This window comes from Heptranchias perlo, chromosome 43, assembly GCF_035084215.1.
Source record: "Heptranchias perlo isolate sHepPer1 chromosome 43, sHepPer1.hap1, whole genome shotgun sequence".
NCBI lineage: Eukaryota > Metazoa > Chordata > Chondrichthyes > Hexanchiformes > Hexanchidae > Heptranchias > Heptranchias perlo.
In genome coordinates, this window is record NC_090367.1 from 4060406 (window position 1) to 4072822 (window position 12417).

The 12417-nt window shown below is 48.8% G+C and overlaps 1 protein-coding gene across 3 annotated transcripts in view; it reads right to left on the reverse strand.

Annotated features, from left to right (window-relative positions):
• Positions 1 to 854: 854 nt before the first annotated feature.
• The window catches only part of dnajc4 (DnaJ (Hsp40) homolog, subfamily C, member 4), a 119667-nt gene continuing 108104 nt past the window's right edge, over positions 855 to 12417 (reverse strand). For all 3 annotated transcript variants that reach the window (XM_067975627.1, XM_067975626.1, XM_067975628.1), the window contains exon 7: positions 855 to 1762. In XM_067975627.1, coding sequence (XP_067831728.1) covers positions 1663 to 1762 — 100 coding nt within the window. In that variant the 3' untranslated portion in view covers positions 855 to 1662. The remainder of the gene's footprint in view (positions 1763 to 12417) is intronic.

Genomic DNA, 12417 nt, shown 5'->3' on the forward strand with positions numbered 1-12417 from the left:
TGCTGGGGATCTTTTACACAGGGCAGATATCAAAAATCGATCAATCTCAGTTTTGAAATTTTCAACTGACCTCAGCCTCAACAGCTTTTTTTGGGGTGGGGGGGGGAAGAGAGAGTTCCAGATTTCTACTAGTCTTTGTACTGGTGACATCACCCCTGAACGGCCTGGCTCTAATTTTAAGGTTATGCCTCCTTGTCCTGGACTCTTCCCACCAGAGGAAATAGTTTCCCCCTATCTACCCTATTCACAATCAACAGGAGTTGGATGTTTCGGGATTCTCCTGATAGACTGGCAAGCTATTAATGTAATAGGATGTGGGTTTATGTGGTCAGAAGGGAGGAGTGGGGGCAAACGGAAAAGGGGAGGTCGACTCAGGCAGCTTCTCTATCCAATAAATCCAGTGGGGAATTCAGGAGAAACGTCTTTACCCAGAGAGTGGTGAGAATGTGGAACTCACTAACTCAAGGAGTAGTTGAGGCGAATAGCATAGATGCATTTAAGGGGAAGCTTGATAAACACACGAGGGAGAAAGGAATGGAGGGATATGCTGATAGGATTAGATGAAGAGGGGAGGGAGGAGGCTCGTGTGGAGCATAAACACCGGCACAGACCAGTTGGGCCGAATGGCCCGTTTCTGTGCTGCAAATTCTATGTAGTTCTATGTAATTCTACATCTTCTGATACGAATTTCGGAGTGACATTAACAGGGATGAAAGCAAATCGACCGGCCAGCCCGAGATGGTTCGTGGCATGGGAACACTGGAAAAACATGAGAGAATTTTATACTCCACGAAATTCATTTCAAGGGTGACACACAATTTACAGATTGCAGTTTAAATGCACCAATATCGAACTCAGATGTACGCTAACTTTATTTGTATATTTATCTCCCTGGGATAATTGGAGGCTTGTATAAATAAAATGACTGGTGTGTGATCGCAGGGTGGCATCAATTTCAGCGAATTCACTGAACTGCAAGTCAGACCGGGAATAAATCAGACTGCAGAGATGCATTGGAACCATAAAGTGAGGTTGGTTTATTTAAAATTAAATGAAGATATTGTATTAAACAGCCACAGGCTCATAACCTGACTCCAAGTCTGATGGTGAGCCTGGACTAGTAATCCAAAGAACTTGAGTTCAAATCCCACTGCAGTTTTAAAAATCTGGTTATTAGAAGCTGGTCTCAGTAAAAGTGACCGTGAAGCTGTCGGATTGTCATAAAAACCCAACTGTTCACTAACGTCCTTTCAGGGAAGGAAACCTGCCGTCCTTACCCGGTCTGGCCTATGTGTGACTCCAGTCCCTCACCAATGTGGTTGACTTTTAACTGCCCTCTGAAGTGGCCTAGTAAGACACTAAGTTGTCTCAAAACGCTACAAACAATGACAAGCACTGTCACCACATGGACTGCAACGGTCGAAGAAGGCTCACCACCACCATCTCAGGGCATCTAGGGACGGGCAATAAATGCTGGCTATGCCAGCGAGAATGAATGTACAAAAACAACTGGATCTTCTATCTGCCGTCGGAGAGGTGCAGCATGTCTCAGGCGTTGGCTTATCAGAGAGAACGTCACTGCCCTCTGAGACTTTAGTAAAACACAAGCAGCCAGAATCCTGCATCTGGTGGCAATCACTGTGGCACTCCCCCGCAGTGCTTTTATTTATCATCACCCCCTTGTTTCTTCAGTCTATACTTCTCCACAAACTCTGCGTGCTTCTGCCGAAGGATTTCTTGCTGCTTCTTGAAGCCATTCATCCTACAAGAAATGAAAGTGCGAGTGTGAGTGTGGGGGGAGCCTGGACAAAAGAAGTCACATTATGGGTGACAACTGGTTACAAACATTAACCCACTGGGGCTGCGGAATTGTTCTTGGAATTTCAGCTGAGCTGGCCCTTCAGAAGGTCAACATCTTAGTCTCCGGATTCCATTCCAAACCCATCCAGCTTCTCAAATGACCAGGCTGTTCTCCACAGAGAAAGGATGACCTGGGGACAACCTTGAATTACCCTGGGGGGCACTGCGCTGGCTGACCATGGCTTTGCCCGCTGCCGAGAACAGATCGTTGTCATCTCCAATCGTCTTCACGTGCTAGGGTCGCCAATTCTGGGTGGACTCGTTCCTGGAGGTTTCATCACATGGCCTCCCGCCTCCAACTGCCCCGCCCAGTAAAACAGCCTTCCCCTATCTCTAATATTTTTTGAAGTAATAAATAAGTGTTCAAAGAAATTGAAAAAAATGTATCATTTTTTTAATGCCCCTATGATGGCTCCACCCCTCCACTCCCCACAGATCCTGCCCCACCTGCCCAAAGTTCCACCCCTCCACTCCCCATGCAGCCCACCCCCCACACATCCCGTCCCATCTGCCCAAAGTTCCACCCCTCCACTCCCCATGCATCCCACTCCCCACAGATCCCGTCCCATCTGCCCAAAGTTCCACCCCTCCACTCCCCACGCATCCCACCCCCCCACAGATCCCGTCCCATCTGCCCAAAGTTCCACCCCTCCACTCCCCACGGATCCCACCCCCCGACAGATCCCATCCCATCTGCCCAAAGTTCCACCCCTCCACTCCCCACGCATCCCACCCCCCCAAAGATCCCGTCCCATCTGCCCAAAGTTCCACCCCTCCACTCCCCACGCATCCCACCCCCCACAGATCCCGTCCCATCTGCGCAAAGTTCCACCCCTCCACTCCCCACGGATCCCACCCCCCACAGGTCCCGTCCCATCTGCCCAAAGTTCCACCCTCCACTCCCCACGCATCCCACCCCCCACAGATCCCGTCCCATCTGCCCAAAGTTCCACCCTCCACTCCCCATGCATCCCACTCCCCACAGGTCCCGTCCCATCTGCCCAAAGTTCCACCCCTCCACTCCCCATGCATCCCACTCCCCACAGATCCTGCCCCACCTGCCCAAAGTTCCACCCCTCCACTCCCCATGCATCCCACTCCCCACAGATCCTGCCCCACCTGCCCAAAGTTCCACCCCTCCACTCCCCACGGATCCCACCCCCCACAGGTCCCGTCCCATCTGCCCAAAGTTCCACCCTCCACTCCCCACCCCCCACAGATCCCGTCCCATCTGCCCAAAGTTCCACCCTCCACTCCCCACGCATCCCACTCCCCACAGATCCCGTCCCATCTGCGCAAAGTTCCACCCCTCCACTCCCCACGGATCCCACCCCCCACAGATCCCGTCCCACCTGCCCAAAGTTCCACCCCTCCACTCCCCACAGATATTAGTGGTGGAAGCTGAAGGTCAGTGGCGGGGGCATAGAAGAAGAGGGACTAGGTTGAAAGTGGTGCATGGCTGGACACTTTACTTGCCTTTTAGTAGAGAATGAAATTACAACAGCGACTACACTTCAAAAAGTACTTCATTGGCTGCGAAACGCTTTGGGACGTCCCGAGGTGGTGAAAGGCGCGATGGAAATGTAAGTCTTTCTCTTATAATGCGATGGGTGACAGGACAAGGTCAGCGGACTGGCTATCTCACCTGCCCACTGACTTTCCAATAATTAGCAACGTTCTGTGCCGAGTTAGCTGGTCCCAGCTGGGCCAATTGTAGGAGGTGCAATCAGCTTCAGCGCCCCTGGGTTGGTGAAGGGGAAATCAGCCGGGTTTTCCGCTCCTGATCATTATCCAGTGACTCCTCCTGTGTGTGTATGGGGGGAATATCAGGTGAGGACAGGATTCGGCCTTGCATGCGATTCACCCTCCCTGCCTGAGCATCAGTCTAGTGACCTGCCAACGCTGTCCGTCTGTGGGCACTTGGATGAGGGTGGCCTGTGACTTGGAACTGAGCCCCTGCAAAAGGCAGCACCTTCAGGAGAGGAGGGAAGGGGAGAAAAGTGCGTGTGGGTGAAAACATTGAAATAATCTACGACACAACAACAACTTGCATTTGTATAGCGCCGTTAATGTAGTAAAACGTCCCAAGGCTTTTTGCGTTATCAAACAAAATATGACACCGAACCACATAAGGAGACATTAGGACAGGTGACCAAAAGCTTGGTCAAAGAGGTAGGTTTTGAGGAGCAGCTTAGAGGAGGAGAGGTTTAGGGAGGGAATTCCAGAGCTTAGGGCCTAGGCGGCTGAAGGTACGGCCGCCAATGGTGGAGCGAAGGAAATCGGGGATGGGCAAGAGGCCAGAATCGGAGGAGCGCAGAGATCTCGGAGGTTTGTCGGGGCTGGAGGAGGTTACAGAGATAGGGAGGGGGGGTGAGGCCATGGAGGGATTTGAAAACAATGTTGAGAATTTTAAAATCGAGGCGTCGCTGGACTGGGAGCCAATGTAGGTCAGTGAGCACAGGGGGTGATGGGCGAACGGGACTTGGTGCGAGTTAGGATACGGGGCAGCTAGAGTTTTGAATGAGCTCAAGTTTGCGGACCTCGCATTTGGTATTGACCACGATGGATGTAAACTGAGTTTCAATGTAACACCTAACAGAGTGCCTGTGCATTTGCTGCATTAATCAGACTGATGTAATACCTTCTGCTGTTACTGAGCTAGTGAGGCAGCCACTAGCAGCAGAGGTTCCTGCTTCTCTCGTTCTGTTCTCTCTCCTCTCCGCCTCCCCCCCCGTCACGAACTGTTGTCACCATCGGATCTCGCAACCAAACAGAACGATCCATCAGACAGTGCTGACGTAAGTTCAGAATGCTCCTTTTGAAACCGGGGTGGGGGGAACGACTTATCACCAAATGAAAACAAGTCACCTACTATGGGGTATCGCATTCCCCATTCAGGGGGATGAATGCAAAGTATGAATACTTCTGCCGTGGTTTGACTTGGAACAAGAGCTCCAGTCGCTGGGAGCACAATGGAGGGCAGTCTCATTTCAATACACACAATCGCCTCGAGGCATAAGCTGGGCATGGTGTAACCATCCTGGCTCCCTGCGGACTTGTGAGTGTGCGGTACCACACGTAGATCTGTGAAGTAACCCCACCCCCCCCTTCCGGCAGACGTTAACCCAGCCAGCGCCGGGGCCCCCCTGCACCACAAGCAGAGCATCCACACAGCGCACAAACACACCGGGAAAGTATGGGAGTGTTTAAACCGCTGAGATCTAATCGGATAAACGAGTCTCCATTCTCAGGCACTGTAAAACCTGTTGGACGATGCACAGCTTGGCCCCTGTCCTGTTTCACGCACTCTCTCTGCGATGGCCCAGTTTTAAAATCAGCACAATCTAGGACAGAGGGGTCCGGTTTCCTCTCCCTGCCTGTATCCAAGCCGTGTCACTCATGAATTTACTTTCAGTGATGCTGACTGACCTGTCCTTGAGGTTTTCTGATTTTATTTCAGAATTCACGAGCTGCCGTTTTGTAATCTGTGTCTTGCTGCTGGCTTCGGCCAATTAAATGTAAAGTTTGGCAAGCGCTGCTGCCTGAGTTAGAATGGTAAGTCTCAGAAATCAGTCCTGTGCTTTCCCTGTATCCACGGTGAGCTCTGGATTCTTGACATAAAGGAAGAACTTGCATTTGTATTGCGCCTTTCACGTCCTCAGGACGTCCCAAAGCGCTTTACAGCCAATGAAGTACTTTTTGAAGTGTCGTCACTGTTGTAATGTAGGAAACGCAGCAGCCAATTTGCGCACAGCAAGATCCCACAAACAGCAATGTGACAATGACCAGTTAGTCTGTTTGTGATGTTGGTTGAGGGATAAATATTGGCCAGGACACCGGGGAGAACTCGTCTTCGAAATAGAGCCGTGGGGTCTTTTACATCCACTTGAGGGGGCAGACGGGGCCTCAGGTTAATGTCTCATCCGAAAGACGGCACCTCCGACAGTGCAGCATGCCGTCAGTACTGGCACTGGGAGTGTCAGCCTAGGTTTCGTGCTCTGAAGTGAACCCAAATCCTTCATACTCAGAGGCAAGAGTAATTCCAACTGAGCCACAGCTGACCGTCCAGTAGGCAGAGAACACACTGCTTTGCAGGGACAGAAGAGTTATACCATGTAATGCACAGTGTGTTATTCAGTTGCTATGGTGGGGTGAGTCCACTTGAGGCTACAGAGTCCCATTGTTAAGTAAACAAGGTGTTTGGGTCATTCAGAGCATCAATGCATGGCAAAAGGAGCGTGTCAGAAAGAGGGAATCCACTTTGTTGCACATCAGCACCAGTTCAGGGACAGATGGGAGCTATTCCAAAAGAATGGGTTATATTTGAACAGGGAGAGAGCTGATATACTGGCAAAATGGTTAAATAGGGTTATGTGGAGATATTTAAATTAGGAGGAGGTGAGTGCTAGGAAAAAATAAAACTAATAATAATGCGAGGAGAAACACATGAGGATAATCTTCATACAGAAAACAAATTAGCAAGAGGGATATGGAGGACAGGAATCAAATCAAATGCACTGGTTATAGACGGGGAAAAAGAGTGAAGCAAAGGTAGGGGGTGGCTAAGACAAAACAACGAGGGAAAAGGAATTTCTACAAAAGCAAATAAAGGTTAAAATGAACATCTATTATTCTATATATAAACCCCTCGATTAGATTCCAGCCTGTAACTCACTCCCGGGTATCTGTTATTCTATATATAAACCCCCCGAACCCCTCGATTAGATTCCAGCCTGTAACTCACTCCCGGGTATCTGTTATTCTATATATAAACCCCCCGAATCCCTCGATTAGATTCCAGCCTGTAACTCACTCCCGGGTATCTGTTATTCTATATATAAACCCCCCGAACCCCTCGATTAGATTCCAGCCTGTAACTCACTCCCGGGTATCTGTTATTCTATATATAAACCCCCCCAAACCCCTCGATTAGATTCCAGCCTCTAACTCATTCCTGGGTATCTGTTATTATATATATAAACCCCCCGAAACCCTCGACTCAGTGTAAATTCAAAGGCAGAAAATCTAGAGACTAGTAAGAGTAATTAGAAGAATTACATTAAGTGGAATGAACCCTCACGGCCGGCCTTTGGCAAGTGGCTGATCTTAGTGGCTGATCTAGTGGATTTAATTCTTTTTTGAAAAATTGTGTCCTGTTTTGTCTGGGCCAATAAGAAGGACAAAATTGCATTTCTATGGCGCCTTTCACTACCTCAGGACGTCCCAAAGCGCTTTACGGCCAATTAAGTACTTTTGAAATTTGGTCACTGTTGTAATGTAGGGAAATGCGCAATTTCGCACAGCAAAATCCCACAAACAGCATGGAACCATAGAAAAGATACAGCACAGAAGGGGGCCATTCGGCCCATCGTGTCCGCGCCGGCTCGAAGAACAACCTGGTGCCCATTCTAATCCCACCTTCCAGCACCCGGTCCGTAGCCCTGCAGCTTACAGCACTTTAGGTGCAGGTCCAGGTACTTTTTAAAAGAGTTGAGGGTCCCTGCCTCCACCACCAATTCGGGCAGTGAATTCCATACACCCACCACCCTCTGGGTAAAAACGTTTTTCCTCATGTCCCCTCTAATCCTTCAGCCAATCAGCTTAAATCTCTGTCCTCTAGTTCTTGAACTCTCCGCTAGGGGAAACAGGTACTTCCTGTCTACTCTATCTGGGCCCCTCATAATTTTGAACACCTCAATCAAGTCTCCCCTCAGCCTCCTCTGCTCCAAGGAAAACAACCCCAGCCTATCCAATCCCTCCTCGTAGCTGCAATTTTCAAGCCCTGGCAACATTCTTGTAAATCTTCTCTGCACTCTCTCCAGAGCAATTACGTCCTTCCTGTAATGTGGTGACCAGAACAGTGCACAATACTCCAGCTGTGGCCTTACCAGCGTTTTATACAGTTCCATCATTACATCCCTGCTTTTGTATTCTATACCTCGGCTAATAATGGAGAGCATTTCGTATGCCTTCTTCACAACCTTATCTACCTGTACTGCCACCTTCAGGGACCTGTGCACATGCACTCCAAGGTCTCTCACTTCCTCTACCCCTCTCAATATATTCCCTTTTACTGTGTATTCCCTTTTACTGTTTGCCCTCCCAAAGTGCATTACCTCACACTTCTCCGGGTTGAACTCCATTTGCCACTTTTCCGCCCACTCCACCAACCCATTGATATCTTCTTGGAGTCTACAGCTATCCTCTTCGCTATCAACTACACGGCCAATTTTTGAGTCGTCTGCAAATTTGCCAATCATGCCCCCTACATTCAAGTCCAAATCATTAATACATACCACAAACAGCAAGGGACCCAACACTGAGCCCTGTGGCACACCACTGGAAACGGATTTCCATTCGCAAAGAAATGTGATAATGATCAGCTAATCTGTTTTAGTGATGTTGGTTGAGGGATAAATATTGCCCAGGACACCAGGGAGAACTCTTCTTTGAAATAGTGCTGTGGGATCTTTTATGTCCACCTGAGAAAGCAGACGGGGCCTTGGGCAATCCCAGCAGCCAAATTGTGCATAGCAAGGTCCTACAAACAGTAAATGAGATGTAAACCAACTAATCTGAATTTGGTAGTGTTGGTTGAGGGATAAATGTTGGTTAGGACGCCAGGGAGAACTCCCCTGCTCTTCTTTGAATAGTACCATGAGATCTTTTATGTCCACCTTAGAGGGCAGACCGGGGCCTTGGTTTAACATCTCATCCGAAAGACGGCACCTCCAACAGTGCAGCACTCCCTCAGCACTGCAGTGGGAGTGTCGGCCTGGATTATGTAGAAGGACTTGCATTTATACAGCGCCTTTCACAAACTCGGAACATCCCAAAGCACCTCACAGCCAACGAGATGCTTTTTTGAAGTGTGGTCTCTGTTGTAGTGTAGGGAAAGTGATAGACTCTGTGCAGAGCAAGATCCCACAAACAGCCATGAGATAAATAGCCAGAACTCCCCTGCTCTTCTTCAAATTGTGGCCGTGGGATCTTTTGCATTCACCTGAGAGGGCAGACGGGGGCCTTGGTTTAATGTGTCATCAGTATTTGTGAGAAGTTAACTGAGGTGATCACCCGAGTTGATTGTTTCTGATAAACTAACGGCGTTCCCTCGTGTTGGTGAGCATTCCAAAGGCTGCAGGATGTCGAGAAATGGCACTTTTAGCAGTTATTTTGAACTGCATGGCTGCCAGACCAAGCAATTGGATTACAGATTGATATCAATCAGTGGAACCACAGGAGCTGCAGCTGACGGGAGTATAAAGCTCAGCACAGCACAGGGTGAAAGTGCGAAGCTGTGCAAAGTTAAATAAATCAGTGTCACCACCCGCTTAAGACAACCCCTGACAATGAACTTTAATCCAACCAAGACGCAGGCTGCAGTTTAAACCATGTTAGCGGGGCTTCCTTTCAATTGTTGTGTAGATATTAAAGATAGGGATGGACAGGGACTGTATAAATTTAAACGTCGTACACTGCCAGCTGTATGTTATATAAATACCTTCCATAGTAAGATTGACTTAATATCTCATGAGGTACAAAGTTATGGTCAGATAACTTTCATGTATTTACCATGCCTTTATCACATTCATGCCAGCGTCGCCTCCTATTTATAACATTTACAATAGTTCAAAATTATGAGGGGGTTTTGATGAAGTAAATTGTTAGCGAGTAATTAGAAGGCATAAATTTAAGATTGTCACCAAATCACTGAAGGGAGAGGTTAGGAGTATTTTTTTTCGTTAGGACATGGAATGCCTGGCCAGAAACAGCGGTTTGTTGGGGGGGGGGGGGGGGGGCTGGGGGGAAGCGGAATCCAGAATAGTTTTCAAAAGGGAAGTGAACGAATATTTGAAAAAGAAACATTTAAAGGGTTTGGGGAAAGGGCGGGGGAATGGGACTAAGAGGAGAGATCGTTCAGAGAGAGGGCAATGGGCCGAAAGGGGAAAGGGGAGGGGTATGGGACTAAGAGGAGAGATCGTTCAGAGAGAGGGCAATGGGCCGAAAGGGGAAAGGGGAGGGGTATGGGACTAAGAGGAGAGATCGTTCAGAGAGAGGGCAATGGGCCGAATGGGGAAAGGGGAGGGGTATGGGACTAAGAGGAGAGATCGTTCAGAGAGAGGGCAATGGGTGGAAAGGGGAAAGGGGAGGGGTATGGGACTAAGAGGAGAGATCGTTCAGAGAGAGGGCAATGGGCCGAATGGGGAAACAGGACTAAAAGGAGAGGTCGTTCAGAGAGGGGGCAATGGGCCGAAAGGGGAAAGGGGAGGGGTATGGGACTAAGAGGAGAGATCGTTCAGAGAGAGGGCAATGGGCCGAATGGGGAAACAGGACTAAAAGGAGAGGTCGTTCAGAGAGAGGGCAATGGGCCGAATGGGGAAAGGGGAGGGGAATGGGACCAAGAGGAGAGATCGTTCAGAGAGCCGATACGGGTACAATAGGCCAAATGGCCTCCCTCTCTGTTGTAAAAGTTTATCGTTGGGAATATCCTCGGGACTCGCTCGGCCGCTGTCACCCCAGAGACTTGTGCCCATAATCCAGGCTGACGCTCCCGGTTCCAGTACTGAGGGAGTGCTGCACTGTCGGAGGTGCCGTATTCCTGATGAGACGCTAAACCGAAGCCCCGTCTGCCCCCTCGGGTGGACGTAAAAGATCCTGCGGCCACTATTGGAAAAAGAGCAGGGGAGTTCTCCCTGGTGTCCTGGGTCAATATTTATCCCTCAACCAACATCACTAAAACTGGTTATTATCACAATGCTGTTTGTGGGATCTTGCTGTGCACAAATTAGTTGCCGCATTTCCGACATCACAACAGTGACTACACTTTAAAAGTACTTCATTGGCTGTAAAGCGCTTTGGGACGTCCTGAAGTGGTGAAAGGCGCGATAGAAATGCAAGTTCTTTAGTTCACAAGAGGACCAGGGAGAATTGAGAACCCTCTGACCATCGACTCCAGATACATGCAGACTGATGCAAAAGCAGAATTCCAAGCCCTTTGCCAGGCACTCGATTCGGATACACTTCCTCCTCCGGATCCTTGTGCTCAGCCGCACGGCACAGTCTCCAGGTCAATACCCGGCCAAAAGTTACCTACAGGCAGCAAAAACATTTTCAAAGTCGAATTAACTTGGACTGCACTGTACACTTTTAAGTGTTTATGTGGAGTCGTCGAATGATTAATAGCGCAGGCTTCAGTGCAGAGATTTATAAATATTCCGTTTTTGATCTGGAGTTTCCGGAAATCTCGGTCCAAGTGTAATATTTCATGGCACGGCTGCTCTCCGATTGGCCTGTATCGACATGTGGACATGTGCCCAGTCACGTGACCGGTGAGATGCATTGCTCCGCAGTTTACTGTCCCCAGCTGACTGCCCAAAACCCCCACTGACATTATCGAATGAAGCAACTGCATTAATAATCTGGAAAGGGAAAAATTTGCAGGTCTACGGGGAAATTGCAGGGGAAGTTGGGCTAAGTGGATAGCTCTTTCAAAGAGCCGGCACAGGCACGATGGGCCAAATGGCCTCTTTTTGGGCTGTATCGTTCTATGATGAGGTTTTTTGGATGAGCTGAGTGACTGACAACTTAACCTGGAATGCAGCTGAATGTGTTCACATTTTACAAACTAATGGCAATGATGGTCCCACAGGGCAGCATATCTTCCAGACTTCCCAAATGGAACAAAGCAAACAAAAGGTAAATAAAACAAGAAGTTTATCTTATTTTTTGGAAAGAAAGAACAAGAGTCACAGTGAATGCAATCCTGTGGCACTGTCCCATCAAACACTCCCAAACCTACAGGACTACGGACCGAGTGCTGCAAAGTGGGATTAAGCTGGATAGCTCTTTTTCGGTCGGCACGGACAAAATGATCTGAATGGCCTCCTTCTGTACCATAACTTTCTATGATTCTAAGGCAGATTCAGCATGGGTTAGATACAGAGTAAAGCTCCCTCTACACTGTCCCATCAAACACTCCCAGGGCAGGTACAGCACGGGTTAGATACAGAGTAAAGCTCCCTCTACACTGTCCCATCAAACACTCCCAGGGCAGGTACAACATGGGTTAGATACAGAGTAAAGCTCCCTCTACACTGTCCCATCAAACACTCCCAGGGCAGGTACAGCACGGGTTAGATACAGAGTAAAGCTCCCTCTACACTGTCCCATCAAACAGTCCCAGGGCAGGTACAGCACGGGTTAGATACAGAGTAAAGCTCTCTCTACACTGTCCCGTCAAACACTCCCAGGCACAATAGTGATTACACTGTGCCTGCAGTTCGCTGTCACCATAAAGACATTTTCTATTAGAAAAGGAGAAGCTGAGTCAGACGGCAGATTTTGCTGAATCTCTCGTGAAGCAGATAGTGAACAGGACTGGGCCAGTCTGGGCTGGCAGTATGCCGGAGATTTTATCTCTAATGATGAAATGTATGAGAGCAGTGAGCTGTGGGGAACAGGTGCCTGATATGCAGGGGCAAGGTCTATGGTTCAGATCACTGCAATGGTGGTTTAACACTTTCACTGGCACAAGTTATTCCTACAGCTTTAAAGAAG